The sequence below is a fragment of the Saccostrea echinata genome, unplaced genomic scaffold (genome assembly GCF_033153115.1).
Source record: "Saccostrea echinata isolate AGI-Se365-2 ecotype Australia unplaced genomic scaffold, CSIRO_AGI_Sech_v1 ptg000042l, whole genome shotgun sequence".
In the NCBI taxonomy this organism is placed as follows: Eukaryota; Metazoa; Mollusca; class Bivalvia; order Ostreida; family Ostreidae; genus Saccostrea; species Saccostrea echinata.
Genome location: NW_026889791.1, coordinates 3,600,921 through 3,624,282, shown reverse-complemented (window position 1 = coordinate 3,624,282; position 23,362 = coordinate 3,600,921). Strand labels below are relative to the sequence as shown.

Sequence of the window (23,362 nt, the reverse complement as noted above, 5' to 3'; positions counted from 1 at the left end):
TCTTTTATTTCATAGTTTGATATCTTTTACTTGATCATTTCCCATGTGGGTTGTATATGCTGATTAAATTCAACAGAATTCTTAATTAAAATAAAACGTTGCCTACGATATACAAGTTTTGGAGTTTCAATTTAGAGTGACATTTTGGAGAGTATCTTTGCGAGTTGTTGGTATTGTGCTTATTTTAGATGATAATATTATGTGTACTAATATGTATTTCAATTATCAGCATACGCTTTATATAAAATTGTTTAGTGGAGGAGTTTTGTTTCCGATCATTGGTCTCTTTCTTAAACTACAGTTGCGGATGTAAGGACATACGACAAAATATTTTGTTACAAAGATTTGGAAAACAGATTATACATATTTCATGATTGATAAAACACATATTTATTATTGACGTTTTCTATCGAACCAGCCCTATTTTTCCATTTTCCCAATACCTATAATTTTATATCTTTTTTAATATCCAATGCATATACATGAAAAAAATGTAATTTCCCATAATAAATATAAATTTACTCTAAAGTAGCAACTTGAATCTAAAGAATTAATTAATACGAAAACTATGATAAACCCCTATTTTTTCTGGATTTTAAGTATCTTATGATCTCTGGGTGGGCACACCTTCTCCTAGAATTGTAGAATTCAACAAAAAATATCTTTGAAAAAAAATTAATTATTTGATAAAGGGGTATAACGAAAAGATTGTATTTCTGTATTTTTGCAAGTCAGGGGCTTCTTTGTGGCTTGACTCCTAAGCTTTGTTTACAGAGACCTAAAATTATTCGTAGTTAAATATTAATTCTATTCATTAATCATGACGTCAAAAAAAGAATAGTAAAAAAGTCCTTTTACAACACTCCAATTTTGCCCTAATAAGGAGCTTCCGAGAACTTTGTAGAGCTCTGTCTCTTAGTTGGCTCCCCATCGAATTTCAAATCCTGATTCGCCCTCTGAAATATATACAAAGAGAGAATGTTAAGAAGTTAAAATTGCATGGCAATTCTATTATATCCTTTTATAATTGACAAGACTGAATGAAATATATCCTTGCCCGTCTTTAAATTGTAGATTTATATCCATCTGTTGAGTAAGGAGAAAAAAGTGTTAAATTCATAAAATATATCCGGTTAAATATTTGGAGCCATCATTTCCATCATCACCATTATAACTAGTGTAAGAAAGCAACTTGGTAGCTTATGTTTTTTAGATTTCGGCTTGGACAAGTTTAGGTGCCCAATTCCAACTAAATGATGTTATATAGATGTAACTCTTTATAGTTACATATAATCTAAATGTCTTTTGATGCATTGCAAAGATCAGAATGAGAGCTTTCCATTGGTATATAATATATATATATTATCTGCATTTTTGAAAAAAACAACCGAATACAGTCAAAGATTCATAATTTTTGAAGCGTTGTGCTGTTGCACTTGATTTTTTACATTTTAAAGAATGGTAAATTAAAATTATTTTGAATGAAAAATTTTGAATGAAGCATTCCAAAATAAATGTACTTTATTATAGAGAAATCATTCTGGTTAAATTTATTTTTTAAAGAAAAGAAAAGGATGAAAATTGTGGAAATTATGAATAAATGTGTGCATAATTTAAGATTTATCAATGTTTGAATAAATGCAAAATTTCTATCAAGAAAGAGCAAATATAATTTGTTTAAAAAAATTATTTAAGTTAAGAAAAAAGTACTATGAGAAAAATATAGTGGTTATATTGTAGAATGTGTGCGCATTTTGTATTTTATTTTCCATACTGGTCTAATATTTTGTATAGTCCGTAGCCCCATATTTCATTATAGTTTGTTTACAACAAAAGAATGTAGAATTAATCATGCTCTTGTTACATATTTTCACAGTTTCCAGTAAAGTAAAAAACAGTAATGAATAGCTTTTGCGCTAACACCAAAAGAAGTTATAGAAGAATGATTGGTGTCCGTAGCCCTGTATAGTCCGTAGCCCAAATATAATAACTTCCAGAAAAAGTCATATACATTATTGATACAATAAGTACAATACAAAAATATGTTTATTTGAACAAATGCAATGTTTTAGATACAAATACCACTGTAATTAAAAATAAAATATCTGAAAATTAACATTTTTCAACTAAAAGCTTGCTTCTATAGTCTGTCCTGTTATGTTTGTGGTCACAACATATTTCTAATTATACATGATAAAGTTTTCCTTCTTGTGATACATACTATCAATCCATTTACAATGATTAGCATTGGAAGATTTTTAAAAGAATATTTAGCCACACAAATCCTACTTACAAAAGGGCTACGGACTCTACAAATAAATTCAGCAAATTTATAATAATAATATAACCGTACTTCTGTATTAGCAAGATATTTTTTTCCTACTTATCTCTACAGCAAAATGGGCATTCAATGGTTTATTAGTTCTCATCGACCAGTCTTAACATCCCATTGTAGGATTTGTGGGATTTGATCCCAAAACATAAGGATCAACTCCTTACTTTGCAATTTAGTACAAAGTGAGGCCTTCACTCTTATAATTTTGCCACCCAATCTACTTGTCACTGAATTGTTAATTTTTAAAAAAGCATTGATTCTTTATGGGTAAATATTGTACTATTATGCTTTTTACTTCAAATGGTCAATCATGTTTTGCAATTTATTTTTTTTTTTAAATACACCATATGATTATGATAAATTATATACTGATACACCTTTTGAATGACCATCTTGAGTTATATGCATTGCATTAAATCGAAAAAAAAAATATGAAGATAATGAATATAGTCCGTAACCCCTCCCCCACACACAAATCATGCCTTAAATTGATTTAATTTCAGCTCCTGTTGCTTTTATTCATTATAGTTTGAACACCAATTATGCTTTAATTAGTTGAACTGGAATTTCATTTGGCATTGAAAGTACATAGTACATTAGACAATTGATTTTGAAGTATGGTATTATAAATACTCAAAATAAGTGGTGTGAACTGTTATAGAAAACCAATCAATAAAAATTGCCCAAAATTTAATTAAACAATTATATTTTCTTTAAGTTGATTGTCCACAATAGAAATGTTTAACGGTATAGTCCGTAGCCCCCGTGCTTTCATGAAATTTATCCTTCTTAGATGCTATATTAAAGCTATTTCTTGGTCTTTAGATGGTTTTAAACAATATTTTATTATCAAACACCAATTACATGTAATTCTGACATGTATTATTTTGTTCTGACTATTTATATTTTACTCTTATTGTGAATTTATATAAAGTTTTTGTTTTATTTTGTTAAATTTCACAGGATTTTGTATAAATTGATTTAATATCCAAATGAAAGGATTTATTAAACACATGTGAACTCCAAGATGATAATTTTAACAAATATTTACTGAAAAAAGCAACTATTTTTCTATGGTATCTCATTAAATGAAAATACTACATGTATATGTATAGTCCGTAGCCCAAGGTATCAAAACAGTCAATCAAAAAATATCTGACACAGTTTTTCTCTGAGTATTACCAAATAAGTTTGAAATTTTCATCCCCATATACAGTATCTTTAGAAAAATTGAAAGTACTTTAATGTATTTTTATTTCAAATGTCCAAATATTAAGAGTAGAAAAACTCTCAAAGATTAAACAAATTTACCCATGTCCTTTATATACGGTAACATTTAAATGGAAATAAATTATGTGATTTGTTTTGCTCAGACAATGTTTTTTGAAGAGTTTGTATTTGAATAAGGCTTTTTTTGTTAAGTTGAATATGATAAAGATGAATGTTATGCCAGAATATGTATAGTCCGTAGCCCACTTGGGTCTCTGCTATAGTAAGAGTGAAATCTTTTTAACCGCTTGACAGAAATGGACAGAAATTTCAGACAATCTGCCAAAAGGATGTAGTGTTACATAGAACATACTTGTAGTACATTTCATTTAACTTCATTTTTTTGTTAATCTGCAACCAACATGGGCACCTGATCTTGGCCAAGCCGATTTAAGTTTGTTCAATGGCGGATTCGATTGTGGTTCATATTAATGAGTAAAGACATCTTACAGATACATGTGCATGTGCAATAGATAAAAACATATTGAGCGAGCAGAAGCTTATCTTTGATAAAAAGATAGGTAGGTTTTCGTTAATCTCTTCATAGAAAAAGAAATAAAAGAAATATGTACACTAATTAAGTTTTCTTCCATCATCTTTATCCTTCAATTACGAAACACGTAAAGCTACATGTATTTAACTACAGGCCAAGAACAAAAGGGTTTACATGGGCTTTTGAACTTCTTTTTTGTCCCTTTTTAGATATTTAAGAACACAATACAAATATTTGTTCGACATATTTTCATTTAGAGCCAGCGTCCTTTAATAAATGTCCAAGAAATTCACTTAAAATGTATTACATTGTCATTTTTTTTAACATTTTATTATGTAATACAAATCTATTTGTTTATTAAGTCATCAACTCCAACAAGGCATAAGTTTAAGCAGCTCAAATGTCATAGATAAGAAAAAAAGCGTTATTATTGTCTTATGTCGTTACTCAAAAATGAAGCTGGATAGAACAAAATGCAGTTATTTTGTGTCCCTTGAACCAGTTTTTTGCTAAATATTACAGCAAATTTTGCCAGCTTTTTAGAAAATACGTATACAAATCATTTGTGTAAGAATTATATTATTGCAACAAGGTACCTTTTCTTATTGGCTTCTCTATTTGGATACGAATGTTGCATTGCCAAAATTACACTCTTACTAAATAAAATGTACCAATTTAGAGTATAAAACATGAAAAAAAACCCCAGTTTTTTTTCAAATAGCAAAATGAACATCGTAATTCTCTAATTGACATATCAGTGAACTTGAAAACAAAGAATTGTTCACAAATCTGGTATCGTTAACTTTTTACAACAATTTCAAGATACCATTGATTTTAAGGTAATGTTACGGAAGTTAATGCTTGATCAAGCCTTATTATTTTTTAGATAAAGCTGAACTTGTCCAATTTTTCGTTTCTGATGTTCAGTAAAGAACGCTTAAGTATGATTCATGAAGTCTCGCATGAATTTTACCATTCATTGCAATCTATTCAGAACGATTTTACGGCTGAAAATTCCATCTTGAAATCTGTAAATAAACGAAGCGACATTAAGGTTTGCAAAGGAATACGTTTTTCAACATTACTTTATGTTCATATCAAAACTTTAACTGCATATATATCGGTGAATATTTACAAAACCATGTGTGCATGTTAAGTTATAGTTAAGATATTATAACGGTAAATTTGTAAGCGACATAAAAAATTCTTAATTGGTCATGTTTTTGTAGAATGACTTTTTTTTTATTTTTCATTGGTTATATCGGTTTAGTACTGTTTTTATTCTAAAGAACTGTTAAATATGTTGCTTTCCATTCGGAATTGACTAATTATTTTATATAGGGGGGTCAGTGAATATATATATATATATATATATATATATATATATATATATATATTATATATATATATATATATATATATATATATATATATATATATATATATAAATATATATATATATATATATATATATATATATATATATATATATATATATATATATATATATATATATATATATATATATATATATATATATATATATATATATATATATATATATATATATATATATATATATATATATACTATCTTGTGTCGCCAATTCAACATTGTGATAAAGTAGCTAACCGCATACCTGTCAAGGTATAAACTTTTTTTTTTAATTTTGAAAATACTTAATAATAATACAATGCCAGACAAATGTGCCATATTTCATGTAATATTCGGGAAAAAAACCGTCAACAACTTATCGCGTAATCTGTTTAGTACATGTATAATACCATTCACAAGGCTAATGTTATTAATAAAAATGATGTATAGCTCGAGAGAAAAAAAATTTATTGGAAACTTGAAACTTGAACGATGTCAACAATAACACAGGGGGGGAAAAAAGACCTGAGATATATCATTTATCAAACGAACCGCCCTGAAAAGATAAGATTAAGTGTCACCCGGGTTGAATAAGTAAGGTGCCATACATATATATAATCACCATAAAACATTGGTTCTAACATCCATAAGCTCTTCTTCAATCTAGAAAAAGAAATTAGGTCGGAATCCAGTCCTTAAGGATCTTCTGACATGGAGTACAATTACCTCGGTCGCTCAGGACTTCGTGTGTCCAATATTTGTTTGGGGACTATGACGTTCGGTCATCAACAGGTGGGTATAAAACTTTGCTTGAGAAACATATTTTGTGCGCTTTACATACCCTCTCAAATTATCATGTATTAATTAATTAATCAATAAATCACTTGCAGCATAGTAGACAAATTTAACTTGACAGTTTAGTCAGTAACATAGGCATGCACAGTGGTGATTTGAACTCTGATAAAGTCGGTATTTAGGTATGGAAGCTTTGCCCGGCTAAAATATGCTAGTATAAGACGTAAATGCTCACAGTCATCACAAGTGAATGTGCATACAGAAATATTCAGAATTATTTAGAAAAGATTCACAGACTTAGATTCCAACTTCATCAAATTATCCAACAAAAATGTTTCATATTCTAAAAAATATATTTACTTTTTCACTAAAAAGCTCTCTGTTAACGAATTCTCTCAAGTATTTCCCCATTTAGATCAATTTTTGAAGCAGTTTCACATAAGTATTCTTTTGGTCAACTTAATATTAGCTATCACTATCAAAACAAAAGCCCATTCCTATACATTTGAAAGCAATTTCCCTAGGGAAAAAATCCTTGAGAATTTCTCTAGCAAACCTGATGCAATTTATTAACAACGTACAGTTTTGTAATTTTCTTGCAAATCACTTCTATACTTCAAATGTTCGCATAAAACAGTGTTTTGTTTCAATGCTTTATCATACATGTATATAGATCGGGAAGTTGGACAAAAATGCCTCACATAAAGTTCTAGACCGGTTTGCTGCTCTCGGAGGAAATTTTATTGATACTGCAAACATGTATTCCAAAGGGGTTTCTGAGAGTATCATCGGCGAGTGGTTGGTGCGGTGCGTATTTTAGTTTATCAAAACTGATTACGATTATATTATAGACATATTTATTTTTTTATTTAGTTTTTTTTAAGACGTAAATGCTCACAGTCATCACAAGTGAATGTGCATACAGAAATATTCAGAATTATTTAGAAAAGATTCACAGACTTAGATTCCAACTTTTGCAACTGTATTTTACATTTAGTTTACAATACATATTAAGATTATATGAAAAATACCGCACATTTGTAACCTCGAAATTATTTGTTAATGCTTTTTTTTTCTAAATTGATCATACTAAGATGGTGCTCTATGCTATTGCACCTGAGCTTCGAATAAATTTGGAGACATACATGTAAATAAACACATATGCGGGTGATTGTAAAATATTAAATAAATACATAAAAAAGGAGAGTTGACGATTGAAAAACTGAAGTCATACCGTTTGTCATATTGATTGGTCTATCATATTACGTGGCTATAGTCTGTAAAATATCAAAGTAAGGAGCAGTTGTGCTAGCGCGCTTCATGATATATGCCTACTTGACAATTCTGTGTGATTTACATACCATTAATTCACACAAAGCTTAAAAACATTCCATAACTGTTGAATTGAAATCCACAACAGGAGTTTTGTTCTTCTCACATAGTTTTTTTAAAAAATAAATTCTGTTTCATTTATGTAATAAAGCATTATATTTTAAGCATTTATTGGGATATAAATTCGGATTGGTCACGTAATCAAACCCAATAAAAGCCAGAAGGGCAATACGCTAGATTTGTTCACGTACCTGCTGTATGTATATCCCAATCAATATATATAATTGAAACCTTGTTACTTATATTTGCATTTGTGACCGATGTTTAACGAAAATTTTTGTGTTATAGATGTAAATCCATTAAGTGTTTTATTTTTTCAAACTTCAACGGAATAAAATGAATGTTTTGAACGCGTCAACTACTGATGAGGTCACTGAGAAATTCCGTCGATCGCATATGACTTAGCAATGTATTTGTGGTCATGTAACGAACCTGTTTAATATAAGTTTAAAAAAGCGTTGCTCAAATAGTGTTATATAAAGAAAAAATTCCAAATCTACATAAAAAATATATAACAGGTCAGCTAATATAGATGCACAATTAGTTCCCATCGCAAGTCCAGTAGATTGTTGGAAGGCCTGGTCTCTAAAGAAAACATAATGTCAATGGAGAACTCAAGCATCTTTTAAATATAAAATTCAGATTATTTATGTCTAGAATTATAATAATCTTTAGCAAAGTAATTTTATTGATGACCAATCACGAGATATGAAAATTTACGAGTAGCATTTTCATTAAGGAAGCTGTAGTCTATGACGTCAAAAAGTCTGCTCTTGATTTTTTTGTGAGGAATGGTTGTATAAAGCGTTGAAAAGTCACATATTTTAGTGCTGTTGAACTTAAATTAAAATAGGAATTGTAAGGAAAATGTGCACACACAGCAAATATACGTTAAATGAGAGAAGACGAAAAAAAAAAACCAAAACCAGTCATTATTTCTGTTTGTTAAACAAATAAAATTGTGGAGAACAATTTTCAGTCAAAAATTACGTTTAAAACTGTGTCAGTCATTTTTGTATGTGACCTACTACATGTATTTGCCTGCTTGGTAATAACTAAAGTCAGTCGCAATGTAAAGCAATTAATGTCATATACATTTGTATGTATAGATGAAGTAGGAGGTTGAAAGATGTTTTTTTATAATACTTCCTTTCGCCAGACAAAAAAGGGAAAATTTTGTGATAGCTACGAAGGTGAGGGCAGACATGGGAGAGGATGTGAATAACGTCGGGTTAGGAAGAAAACACATCATGCAGAGCTGTGACGCCAGTCTTAAACGTCTTCAGACAGACTACATAGATCTATATCAGGTAACCTGGAAACTTAGCAGCTTTTCCTTTATTCACTCAAAGTAATGCTTTCAATAACACTTTATGCCACAAGACAAAACAATACAATATATATGCTTTAATTTTATTTTGTTTTGTTTCATTTCAGAATTCCTCAAAGATAGAAAATTTGTAAACATGTTATAAATTTAATGGATGGCAAATGATGATTATGAAATTAATATTTTACTTTTTTCCTTTTTATCAAAAAATGAAATTACTTCTTTGAAAATAATTTTTAATTATATGAAAAGACAATGAATCAGCAAGCTGATTGGATAAAGGGGCTCAATGTCATTGTTTGCTAGTGAAAATAATTGTATTTTAGATTTTTATTCCATAGGTGCACCTATGGGACAATGCTACTCCACCGGAAGGATGGTTAAGGGCGTTCAACGATCTAGTAACATCCGGTAAGGTGCGATACATCGGGGTGTCTAATCTTTGTGGCTGGCAGCTTCAGAAAGTGGTGGATCTCTGCAAGTCTGAAAATTACTCACCAATAATCAGTCTCCAGGTAAAACAAACAATAAGACATTCAGAGAGAATGTTCCTTGGTCAACTTGTTTTCGGGAAAAAAATCAGGAAAGCATACAAGTCATGCGCCACGCTTTAACAGTAATACATGTATCATTTCAAAAATCCCATGTCAAGTAAAGTTGGTCTGATAATATGCATAAAAATAAATATTAGGCAAAATCATAATTGCGTATTATTGTTTGCTTGAAAAAAAGTAAGTAACTGCTGTTGTATTTTTTCTACTGCACAGCAACAATACAGTTTACTTTGTCGGCATCCGGAGTTTGAGGAATTTCAAGTCTGTAAGAATGAAGGTCTTGGTGTGTTGCCATGGAGTCCATTAAAGGGGTAAATGGTTTTAAAGACTCCTTTATGTCAGAGTTAGGACTTGTATATGGTTTGTTTTCTTTTATTTATTTATTTATTTTTTGTAGTGTATTTTCAGAGAAAATATATAAAGTGGGAGGGGGGTATGCTTTCAAATGTACAAACTTAAAAGCTCAAAAAAGTTATTAATTATTGTATAATGTAAATAAATATATAATAAATTCATATTAAGAAAAGTCAAATAGACATCTAATTTTTTTATCTAGTAAGCTATTTTTCAGCATGATTAAATGCAACGAAGAAACTTGACAGAATCTGCAACCGAATTAATATGTAACTTTCAAATAAATATGAAAATAATACGCTTACCTATGTAGCTAGAATTCTGGCATGAAAAAATAAAAGAGTAAAATTATGAGCACAGGATAACGTGTCCTTCTCTGGTGCCCTATACATCCAAATTGACTTAAACAGCACGTGTATTTAAATTTATAACCTGACCAGTGAGTTTGAATGCAGAGATTTGTTAGGATAATGCATGGAGATTAACAATTGTAATAAAAAGTTATTACATAGTATATCTTGGTCTATATTTACTATGAGAAGCCCATGCATTGTCTCTCGGATATTAGCAGATACATTGTCGGTTAACAAAAGTTTTAGTTATATACAATTAACCATTGTATAATTAATATAACATTAAATACAGGCATTTAAAGTCATGATTTAAGGAAACGTTTTTGAAAGCAAAACCCAATTTTATTAAACTCAATTATGTCAGTTTTGTTGAGTTCTGAGAAAAATGTTTTATAAATACAGTTATCATTGTATTAAATTTTACTTTTTAGTAGAATTTATTTATGAAAATCTATTATTAGTGGAATGCTGACGGGTAAATACAAACGTGGGTCGCGGCCCAAAGTAGCAGATGGACGAATCGGTCTCGTTGCCCAGGACGAGTCTAAAGCATTGCAAATTGCCCCCGCCTGGAGTCAATATGACGACAATGAAGATTTCTGGAAACTACTGGAAGCTATGGAGAAGATTGCTAAAGAAAATGGTACTGTCGATCAATTTCTTTACACTGTTGAAAGAACTTTATTTAACGTGTGCATTTATTTGTTTTCTCATTGTGTTGATATTCATATGAATTTTTCATTTTTAATTGATTTTAATGCAATTACAACATCGGCTTTCGTAAAAAAATATTTTTGACCTAGTTTGGAGTTATAAAAGGAGTTTCATTTATCGACATACTCCTTTGTAAGTAGAGAGAAGGAAAAAGGAGAGAATAGTGGCAAAAAGCAAAAAGTCTCTTGTTCAGTATACTATTGAAAGATAAATCGTTAAAAAGTACAACATTCATGCATCAGGTAAAACAGTGAATTCATGACATAGAAAAAAGTAGATGTAAATTTATATTCAGGGAAGACAGTGCCTCAGGTGGCTATCCGGTGGTTACTTCAGAAGGATGTGGTTCCGTCTGTCATCATCGGAGCCAACTCAGTTGAGCAGCTAGAAGACAATGTTGGAGCGGCTAATAACTGGAAACTCTCAAAAGAAGAGGTAACGTTTGTGTTCACAATAATTGGAGTCTTCAGTCAAACTCTGTTTAAGTATAAAATACAACTTTTCTCATCCATCCTATTAGTGGCTCTGTTATATAATTATATAGATTCTTTTCAGGTAGAAATACGCAATCTCCATTAACAACGTATTATTTTCTTTGGAGGAACAAAGTAAAAATACTACACACACACACACCCTCACACACACACACACACACACACACACACACAGAGAGAGAGAGAGAGAGAGAATTGTACGATCGAAATGAAAAATTGTAAAATTTCCTCTATCATATACCTTCTCCGTGAATAGTAAAGAAAAGGAAATGGAAAAAAAACTTAAACCAAAGCAATGTCACTATATAGGATTAAGGTTGAATTGGTATGTAAGCAATTGGACGTGTATAAAGAAGGATTTAGAAAACAGCCAAATGACCTACATGGTGTATTGTACTTTTTTTTCAAAATTTGTACTCGTATATATTTTCGCTTGGCATATAATATCATTGAAATTTTCCAAAAAAGAGATCTATATAAAAAAATTTCACAATCTTCATAAACGAGTTTTTTTTAATTCCCTTGCCTACTTTCTTGATGTTAGTTTCAACAACATATAGTGGTATCAGGATGAACCATTTATATCGACATACTTGTTCGTAGGCGATAAAAAGTGCAAGACAAAAGAATATGCATTGATATTTGTTTCATGTGTAGCAAACCAATTCGATTGGTTTTCTTGAAAAATTAACCTGAGTGAATGCTTTTATTTATTATTGTCTTTTCAGCTAGTCCTTAATGTTTTTATTTATAGATGGATGAGCTAGACACTCTCTCTAAGCCAGAAACCCCGTACCCATACGAGATGGTATATCGCAGCAACATCAACAGAGTGAATTCTTTCTATCCTTATCCATTCGTAGAGAACAAATTTTAAATATACAATATTACATACATCTGGAGAGATATGAACAATTAAATATTATAGTCTATATTGAGAGTTGTTATTCTTCATGTTTTTCTGCAATTTCTAGATTTGACTTTATGGTAATAAGGAAATATAGAACATTTACGCTTTGAAAAAAAATTTAATAAACTGAAACAAGAAAATCCGAGAATTCGGCAGAAATACGAGTAACAAATCTTATTTATTGTGTAAACACACAATTACTCTGAAGTTAATATTGAAAAGATGCTGGAGTTCCTCACTGACAATATTCTTTTAAAAGTACATGTTCTAGTATTTAGAGACCAGGTCTTCCGACACTTTATTAGAATTCTAATTCCAATAAAGCTGTGCTCCTGTTTTTATATTCTTATGAAGCAGAATTCCTTACAAAACATGTACATGAAAAGGAGAAGCCTCTGCCTCTCGTTATGGCCTTCATTTAAACTTTAAGATATATTGACGTTTAATCAATTAATACTCGTAATAGTTCGTCGCCCGCGTGGCGCAGTGGTTAAAGTGTCTGCTCTAGAGTCGCGAAGTAGGGAGTTGATCCTTACGTCGAGGGTTCGAATCCCATTGCGGGACGTGGAGACCGGTCCTTCGGATGAGACCGTATAAACCGAGTTCCCGTGTCGCGGTAGGTGCTGGCACGAAAAAGATCCCCCACTGCTCAATGGCCTTAAGTGCCGGGTATAGGTCAAAATTTGAAGCCCTCCACCGGCAAGTGGTGGCGTCTCCATATGAGTGAAAAATTCTCGAGAGGGACGTTAAACATCAAACAATCAATCAATCAGTCGTAATAGTTCATTTATATGTTGAATTGATATATCCCAGTGAATTTGAATTAAGCTACTCCACAGGTTCTGTCACATCTGTTACAAATTTGGATGTTTTTAATGTTTTACTGTCTGTAGACGTAAATGGCAAACTAAAAATTAAGCTTTTCCATCGCCAACTTCCCATATTTATACATTAATATTGCACTTTTATCTGTATATAACGTTAATGTCATCTGATTCCGTACTCAAGAGCATGTTTTGAATACGATCAATTTTTAAACTAAGAAAAAGAAAACCCTTGCTGTGGCCTTCAAGTCGACATTCAGATATATCCACGAAGTTTTTTCAATTAACAAAAGTTATACTCATTAATATGTCGACTTAATATATCCCGGTGAAATCGACATAAAAGGCGCCGCATCCGTTTCATATTTTGGATGTATTATTGAAGATAGAAGATAATGGCCAACTAACAACTAACAACATTTTCCTTCGTCAACTTTCCTTATCTATGTAGTGATATTCCACTTTCACCTGCATATGATGTTTATGTTTCACAACTTATTCGATACGCAAGGGTATGATCTGATTACGATCAATTTTTAAACTGAAGCAGGTTAATTACTGACAAATATTGATGTAAAAGGGATTTTTAAAGTCTCGTTAAAAGTAAGCATTTCGAAAATTTTATGGTCGTCACAAAGACATTGTTTGCAAATACAAACGTATGTTGACTGGCATGTTTCAAACATAGTGTTAGGCCTTTGTTTTTATATTAAATTTGACCACGGATTATTTCGTCTACTTGATCAATACATGTACATATGGCTTACGGTTGTTTTGACTGGTCGACAGGGGATGCTTACTTCTCCCATGTCCTGATCTTACCTAGAGAATTTCCATGGGTCCGTGTTTCTTGCCCTGCACAAATTTGTATTGTATTTAGATTTTTGAGATAGATCACTGTTCGTTATCTTCACCTTTTTCATTGAAAATTCAACCTATTTTTGGATTTTTTTAAAAATTGCCATGCTTCGTTCCAATTGTTTTGCTATTTTTTTTAAAAAAAAATAATTTTGACGATGGACTACCCGTTTACCTGAGCAATACAGATCTAGAGGGTTCATGCGGGGTGGGACCAAGGAAAAGGGATGCTTATTACTCCTCGGCATCTGATCCCACATCTTGTGATTTGCCTTGTACTGTTTATAGGATTTATGAGATGAACATATGTTCGTTAGCTCACAGAGAACTCAACTATTTTGTATATTTTTTTTTTCAAAGAAAGCTAGAGAAAACATATTATATTGGCCAATTGAAATCTAGCACGATATTTAAAATAGTGTAGAGTATTCTACCTGAGTTATATCAGTCGACAAATGTATCGCCTTAACACGATTAGATTTAATCTGACCCGGATTACAAATAAGGTGTCTTGTATACGGTCTTCATAAGATTTAGGATTTAACATTCATAAACTCTTCATTAATCTAGAAAAAGAAAGAAAAATCTAGAAAAAGAAAGTTAGGTCGGAATCAAGTCCTTAGGGATCTTCTGTCATGGAGTACAATTACCTCGGTCGCTCAGGACTTCGTGTGTCCAATATTTGTTTGGGGACTATGACGTTCGGTCATCAACAGGTGGGTATGGAACATTGCTTAAAAACATTTTTTCCCTTTTTATGAACCCCTTCCCATTATCACATTGCATATTAAAACAATTTTATTTGATTATTTAATTGTCATTCAGTCCGTAACAGATTGTCATAACAAATTTCTTGAAAAACATAAGCTTTTCCTAATAAACATTTTCTCGTGAACTGAACTTTGATAATGTCAGAAAGTATGGACGTTTCTCTCGGCCTACAATATACAGTATAAGGTGTAAGGAGTAAATATTCACAGACTTTATTGCATCTATGTGCATACTACTGAAATATCGAAAAAAGTAATTATTCAGATACATTAAGATATGTACTAAGTAACTTGATTGAAAAATGCAGCACAAAAGTTTCATATTTTAATTACCTAATAACTATTTCATTGAAAATCTTACAATTTGCAATTAATCTTAAGATTTTCTCTTACGGTACATTTTCATTTGGTTTTACCAAAGTATTCCCATATGAAAAAATATACAGGGGAGTTACAACTTGCATTACAATATTCTTCAGTCAGTATTAGAAAGATTTCGCTCCCGATGAATCTTTTTGTGGAATTGTCAACTGATAAGTACCTGTCTAATTCAAATTTTTCATTTATTTACTTTAAAAATTTGAAACCTTCTTCAAATATTTTCATAAAGCAATGTTAAGTTTAATCTGAAAGTTTTATTATTTATAGATAGGGAAGTTAGACAAGGATGCCTCACATAAAGTTCTCGACCGGTTTGCTGCTCTCGGAGGAAATTTTATTGATACTGCAAACTTGTATTCTAAAGGGGTTTCTGAGGGCATCATTGGCGAGTGGTTGGTGAAGTGAGTAGTTAATCTGACAAAATATATTTAAATCATCATTATACAATAAAGTCGAGCCTTGTTAATCCCAAAGCTTGTGTTTCTCAGCAAAATTTCCGGATTAATTAATCGTCCGGATCACAGAATGTAAATCATATACGGTACCAATTTTTGCACCAGATGCGCATTTCGACAATTTATTTCTTCAGTTATGCTCATGTCGAAACGTTGATAATCCAAAATATTTTAAAAAGAAACGTTCCTTTCATAAATGGTAGATATAAATGCAAATTTTATTCTCGAAAAACAAACATCGTCCGGAAGGTGAAGCGGCGGATTATTGATGTTGAGGCCCCACTGTTTATATTAAGAATGAGAGACCTTTTCTGAAGGAAGTTTGTATCCAAACCCTTGCTCATATAAATATATGCCTTTTTGAAAATACAAGAAAAATAGTGAAAAGGCGTTGTTGTATAACATTTATATTTTATTCCCGAAATACTGGTATCGATCACTGCATATAACTTTTTTCCTCTAGCTTACAAATTGCAGTTTTGTATTCATTTGGTCGATAAGGAGATAAAATGTTAACTCACGGTAATTTCTTTAGTCTTAAAATAAATTAATGCAAGGTAACTGCTTGGCATACTAAGTAGTTTAAAATGAAGTTTATTCAATTGTAGCATTTGGTATGAGATGGTTCATAATACTAAATACAATATCGTATAGATTTCCAGCATATCTGTTCCAAAATAGTCACATGGAAATCCAGTAGATATTGTAATGTTATAAAGAGTTCCTACAGATGGCTATCTATTCAGGAACAAGATTATATAGAAATCCTACCGATAAAAATCTACCCATTTTTTACGACATTAAGCTTAATGTTCTCATTCCATACTGATGGAAATCTTTTTGAGTATTTTTTAAAGTAAGTTTTTGTTTGCTGATAGAAATTGGAAAACCATTGGTATCACCGGTCACGGTAGCCAGGTGGTAAGGTGTTCGCTTCGTGAAAGGGAGGCCCGAGTTCGTGTTCGTTTCTCGTTTGCCGCGCCGCGTCAAACCTAAGACGTAAACATAGGCAATAACTGTTCCTTCGCCAAGCGCCCGGCACTTGAAGTGAAAGCCAAGGGTCTTTCTGATGAGACCTTAAAAACCGAGGCCCGGTAGGCTTCGGAACGATAAAGAACCCTCACTGCTCAATGGCCCTGAGTGCCGAGTATAGGTCTAATTTGGCAGAAATGGCGACATCCCAGTATGAATGAAAAAATTCTCAAATGGGATTCAAAACAACAATCAATCAAAATGGCATCTGCTGTTGTTCTACGTGATTGCATTTTCTTGTTTGCCAGCTTAGTAATACATGTATACTAAAGACAAACGAAATTTTCATAACTTTTATACCTGTATATCTGTAGTTGGACTTTGAAAGAAATTTTATTCTGTAATGATTTCTTTTAACAGACAGAAAAGGGAGAATTTTGTGATAGCCACGAAGGTTGGGTTTGACATGGGAGAGAATGTGAATAACGTCGGGTTAGGAAGAAAACACATCATGCAGAGCTGTGACGCCAGTCTTAAACGTCTTCAGACAGACTACATAGATCTCTATCAGGTTATTGGAAATTTTTCAGTCAGCTTTTCTTCTGATAACGCAATATTAAAGTTAGTATCAGCAATGTATTACTGTTTTCGTTTCAATCAGGACATTTTCTTTTATTTTGAAAACAACAATATATTGAGATTTCAAGTTATTCTTCAATGGGGAAGAAAGCTATTAGATTGCATATGATGATATGTGTCCATTGTTTATAAAACAATATTATTTACATTTTCAAAAACTATGGGTGTAACCTAATTTTTATGCCCCCGTAATGGAAGATTTGGGGGTTTATTGTTTTTGCCCTGTCCGCCTGTCTGTCTGTCTGGTTTTTTTTGTCCGCAAAAACTTTAACTTTGCCCATAACTTTTGATTGGTTGGAGCTATGGCTTTCATATTTCACATGTGTATTCCTTGTGACAAGACCTTTCTTTGGGTACAATCAAAACTTGACCTTTTGACCTTGTCCTTGGAGTTTGACCCACTTTTGCGAAATTTTATTAAACTTTAACCTTGGCCATAACTTTTGAACAGTTGGTGCTAGGGCTTTCTTACCTCACATGTGTATTCCTTGTGATATGACCTTCTTATGGATAACAAAATGTGTTTGTGAAACACTGATGCCCCCGTATTGCAACTCATAACAAAAATTTCTTAAATGCAAATCAAATATGTTGGTACTTGGCCAAATTAAGATCTTGTCTCGAGGAATATACATGTGAAATATGAAAACCCTAGCAGCAACCATTGAATAGATATGGAAAAGGTTAGAGTTTTTTTCAAAAGTAAGTCAAACATCAAGGTCAAGTTCAAATGGTCAAAATTAATGGTGCACAAGGAAAGGCCTTCTCACAAAAAATACACATGTGAAATATGAAAGCCCTAGCACCAACCGCTCAAAAGTCATGGCCAAGGTTAAAATCAGAAGTAGGTCAAATTCATTCCAAGGTCAAAGGGTCAAAGTTGGTATCCTTAGGAAGGTATTGTCACAAGGATACATATGTGAAGTATGAAAGCCCTTGCACCAATTATTCAAAAGTAATGGCCAAGATTAAAGTTTTTCAGAAGTAGGTCAAACTATAAGGTCGAAGGGTCAAAGTTGTTGGTATCCAAAGTAAGGTCTCGTCACAAGGATTACATATGTGAAGTATTAAAGCCCTCGCATTAACCATTCAAAAGTTATGGCCAAGGTTAAAGTTTTGCAAAAGTAGGTCAAGGTCAAAGGATCAAAGTTGTTGGCATCAGAAGGAAGGTCTTGTCACAAGGATTACATATGTGAAATATGAAACCCCTAGCACCAGCCGTACAAAAGTTATGGCCAAGGATAAAGTTTTGTAAAAGTAGGTCAAACTTCAAGGTCAAAGGGTCAAAGTTGTTGGTATACAAAGGAAGGCCTTGTCACAAGGATGACATATGTGAAGTATGAAAGCCCTAGCACTAACCTTTCACAAGCTGGTGCTAGGGCTTTCATTTTCACATGTGTATTCCTTGTGACAAGACCTTCTTTGGATACCAACAATTTTGGCTTTGGAGTTTGACTTACTTTTGAAAAACTTTAACCTTGGCCATAACTTTTGAACAATTGGTGCGAGGGCTTGCATATTTCACATGTGTATTACTTGTGACAAGGCCTTCCATTGGATACCAACAATTTTGGTCCATTGACCTTGACCTTGGAGTTTGACCTACTTTAAAAAAATTAACCTTGGTCATAACATTTGAAGATTTAGTTCTAGGGCATTCATATTTCACATACATGTGTATCACTTGTGACAAGACCTTCCCTCCCTAGTAAAAAATACTATAGTTAACTATAGTAAATATTTTGATACTTTGATTTACTATGAAACTTTACATTTAGAACTTTTTTGAGATTTTAATGTTTAAAATCTCTGAAATTCAATGCCAGTGATGGAAAATTTGTAAATAATATGTTTATATTTAAGTAACATTTCCATTTAATATAGCGATTTTGCAATGTATGAACTATAGAATATAAAAAAAAATCTGAAGTCCATAATAAAAATACTTTGATTCGCTATAGTGAAAACGTTGATTTAATATAGTAAAAACTTTGTTACTATAGATAACTATAGTTAGCTATAATAAACTAGTTAATAATAGTATATTTTTGTTAGGGCTTGGGCACCATTTGACCTTGACCTTGATGTTTAACTTACTTCTAAAAAAAAACTTTAACCTTTGCCATAACTTTTCAACGGTTTGTGTTAGGGCTATCATATTTAACAGATATATTCCTCAAGACAAGACCTTTCTCTGGGTGCCACCATTTTTGATCTTTTGACATGGAGTTTGACTTGTATTTGAAAAAACTTTAATCTTTGCCATAAGCTGTCATACGGGGGCATGGGTGTTTGACAAACACATCTTGTTGTAAATTACGCTTTTTGGTTAATATTACATGTATATGTACAGTACCGTGCAGTGACGCACATATATTAATCGAATGTGGTATTTGAAGAATATGTACATGTATCAGTAAGACATAATAAGATGTAAGATACAGTTTATTTTTGTTTTTAAAATTTATCATTAATATCACTATTATTGCCATTTTTAAGCAGGTAAAGATTAGTCTTTACCCATACTTTTCTGAGAATTTTTACAAAGTTTATAATATATTTTATCTACAGCAGCCTTGTCCTTGGGATATAATGAAAAAAAAAAACAGGCTGAGTACTCATTTGACAAGAACTGGCATGATACTGTCAGAAACTTTTAATATTAATGAAGATTAAAAAGTTGAGCTAATGCCTCTAGAGGACAATCTATTATCTTAAGATTTTATTAAAATGTTCTCTTTACTGTTACTTTTTCCAGAACTTTAGTATTTTCTATTTACCTGTGTGTTAAATTCCCTCAACGTGATCCTTTTAAACTACTTTTCGTGCCGTAAGAAAAAAGGCCTCAATTTAATCGATAGCAAATATTTTATTTAATAATATTTTTACTTTTCTTTCTTTTTTATTAATGATGGAAATTACACTACATTTTTGAAATAATTTTGATAATATGAAAAGACAAATGCAAAGTTGATTGCGTGAAAGGGCTCTATGTCATTGCTTGCAAATAATTATAATATATTCTACGATTTTCGTGATATAGGTGCACGTTTGGGACAATGCTACACCTCCCGAGGAGTGGTTAAGGGCGCTCAACGATCTGGTAACATCCGGTAAGGTGCGATACATCGGGGTGTCTAATCTTTGTGGCTGGCAGCTTCAGAAAGTGGTGGATCTCTGCAAGTCTGAAAATTACTCACCAATAATCAGTCTCCAGGTATGTATGATGAAACACAAACAAGACATTCACCTCTAGCTGTCATTTTTTAAAACAATATTGGAAGTACATAAGTCATTCGACTCGCCATGAAAGTTTCCTGATCCCTGAATTCTTCATTCATGTAAAGTTGATTTGTTGATACGTTAAAAGTTACTTTTAGACAGATGAACATCAAGAAAGGTTATATTACATATTTGTTTTGCTTAATACAAAGAAAGATCAGTACTGCCGGCTTTTTATTTTCTGCACCTTGTTTAATACAAAGAAAGATAAGTGCTGTCGGCTTTTTATTTTCTGCACAGCAACAATATAGTTTACTTTGTCGGCATCCGGAGTTTGAAGAATTTCAAGTCTGTAAGAATGAGGGTCTTGGTGTGCTACCTTGGAGTCCATTAAAAGGGTAAATTATTTTATAACCTCCCTGTTGTTAAAACTGGATTTAATTTTTCTTTTACTTCCAATTTCATTTTTCCTTAAGTATAATCAGATGCAGAGGAAATCTACATTTCAATTTATAATCAATCGCAAAGCAAGAAATCATTATTTTAGAAATTGCGAACATAGAACATGCTCTTGCGTATCGAATCGATTGGGAAACATAAACTCTATATGCAGGTGATAATAATATATTACTATATAAATAAAGGAAAATTACAGTAGCTATAAAAAGTTTATCATAAAGTTTAAATGTCAGTTTGCCATCAATGTCTTTCTCTAGTAAAAAGTAAATAATAAATAGTAATTATATGATATGATATCTTGACCTATATATTTGCAATAAAGGTATTAAATTTCTCTCACAGTGGAATGTTGACGGGTAAATACAAACGTGGGGTACGGCCAAAAGTAGGAGATGGACGAATCGGGCTTGTTGCTCAGGACAAGTTCAAGGCAATGCAGATTGCCCCCGCTTGGAGTCAATATGCCGAAAGTGAAGCTTTCTGGAAACTACTGGAAGCCATAGAGAATATTGCTAAAGAACATGGTATTGCCTTACTTTCTTTTTAAACAGCTTTTCTTTTTGTTGGATCAAAAATGGTTATATCCTCTCTTTTAAGAGATATTCAGTATCCGATATATAAATATGAATAGTTGTATTCATTGAAAATGGGTCATACAAATACATGTATAATCAAAATGCGAATAGAAGTAAGAGCACCTGAATAAGTATGGAAAGCCAAAAGGTAAAAAATTCTAACTCTGTAATCTTAATTTGTAGATTGTAAATCATAATTTCAAAATTTGTCATTTGTTTCATCATAAAATGTTGTTTGTAACTATCCAGCATAACTAGTCACGTGTAAAATGTGATTGGAAGTTATGCAATTTGTAGACTTACGATTTGTAAACTTGTAAAATTTCAAATGCTCACTCGAGATTTCTAAACTATGCAGCGTTAAAATGACAGAGGGCGAATGGATTGATGAAACAGAAATTACTTGGTATAAATTCTTTTCAGGTAAGACCATACCTCAGGTGGCTATCCGGTGGCTACTTCAGAAGGACGTGGTTCCATCTGTCGTCATCGGAGCCAACTCAATTGAGCAACTAGAAGACAATATTGGGGCGGCTAATAACTGGAAACTCTCAAAAGAAGAGGTAACTTTTATTTGTTTATTACCATCACAGTTATAGTATTCTTCATTTAAAATCTGCTTAGGCCCAAAATAAATAAATAAAATACAAAAACAAAACAAAAACAAAAATAAATAAATAAATAAAAACAAACAAACAAAACCCAAATGCACATAACTTTTCTCATATGAATACTGGTTGTGTTATTGAATTAGTCTTCATTTACATGTGTACAACATAAGTTTTAGTCATTTGAATGACTAAAGTTAAGATACTACAAACACATATACCCAGAGAAACAGAAAGAGCAACAAAATGAACAATGGAAATTGTTTAAATTCCTGTATCATTTTCCTTCTCCAAGTTTATTAATATATGTGTCGTTTGAAATTGTCATCTCAACATTTCCGTGATTTTTTCCTTTAATTTATAGATGGACGAGCTAGACACCCTCTCTAAGCCAGAAACCCCGTATCCATACGAGGTGTTATATCGCATTAACATCAACAGAAAGAATTCCTTCTACCCTTATCCATTTGTGGAGAGAAAATGAACATTTACATGTACATATATCACGCAAATGAAGAAATATGAGCAACTTAATTAATATAGCCTTAATTAATAGTTATATGTAGTTATAGAAGATTCGCTTTGGAACGAATCAAGATTATAATGCGAAACCAGAAAATGAAGATTTTATTACATATTTTTATATGCATTTGTACCAAACCCATCAATTAAACAAAATGTCAAATTTGTCTTCTTTTTCTCTTAAAAGATTTCACATTCTATTAAAACGTGCATGTACATGTATTCTTCGCTTATTATTTTGATTTCTTAAAAGTTATATTCACATTTAGAGGCTTCAAAAGTAAGTGAATGTTGAATAAAAATTAAGACCTCTTTATTTTTTGTTCTGCTTTTCATTGATCTACTGTGTGCTGACCATTGAAATAAAATACCCTGTACCTTGAAGTGACACTGTGACGGAAAAAGGGAAAGCTGACAAAAGTAGAATTGATGGATGACACATGCAAATTTTGTTCAATTCTAGAAGATATAAGGTTTCAGAAAATTACAGGTTTCAGAACCTAAAAAACTACTTTTTAGGAGAAAAATAATAGTCAAAATAATTTTAGTTTGCCCCAACGCAAAAATATTGCTTTACATTTTCCTGTTTATTGTGCGCATGCGCAGAAAAGTTGAAGAATTTACCATGGTGTCAATTTCTATAGATATAAATGTCGGATGACCTAGGATTTTGATACAATCTTAAATAAAGATGCTCATAACTTATTCCT

The 23,362-nt window shown here is 31.7% G+C and overlaps 2 protein-coding genes across 2 annotated transcripts; both read left to right on the top strand.

Annotated features, from left to right (window-relative positions):
- The first annotated feature begins 6,164 nt into the window (after nt 1-6,164).
- On the top strand, nt 6,165-12,334 carry LOC133201039 (1-deoxyxylulose-5-phosphate synthase YajO-like). The gene is made up of 8 exons (XM_061336842.1): nt 6,165-6,263; nt 6,940-7,073; nt 8,818-8,968; nt 9,330-9,503; nt 9,756-9,853; nt 10,711-10,892; nt 11,259-11,398; nt 12,212-12,334. The coding sequence occupies exons 1-8, from the start codon at nt 6,183-6,185 to the stop codon at nt 12,332-12,334; spliced, it is 1,083 nt and encodes a 360-aa protein (XP_061192826.1). The 5' UTR covers nt 6,165-6,182.
- Nucleotides 12,335-14,645: 2,311 nt separating this feature from the next.
- LOC133201178 (1-deoxyxylulose-5-phosphate synthase YajO-like) lies at nt 14,646-22,933 on the top strand. The gene is made up of 8 exons (XM_061336962.1): nt 14,646-14,765; nt 15,468-15,601; nt 17,048-17,198; nt 20,310-20,483; nt 20,789-20,886; nt 21,290-21,471; nt 21,946-22,085; nt 22,495-22,933. Exons 1-8 carry the CDS (start codon nt 14,685-14,687, stop codon nt 22,612-22,614), a joined length of 1,080 nt encoding a protein of 359 aa, XP_061192946.1. The 5' UTR covers nt 14,646-14,684; the 3' UTR covers nt 22,615-22,933.
- Nucleotides 22,934-23,362: the final 429 nt, after the last annotated feature.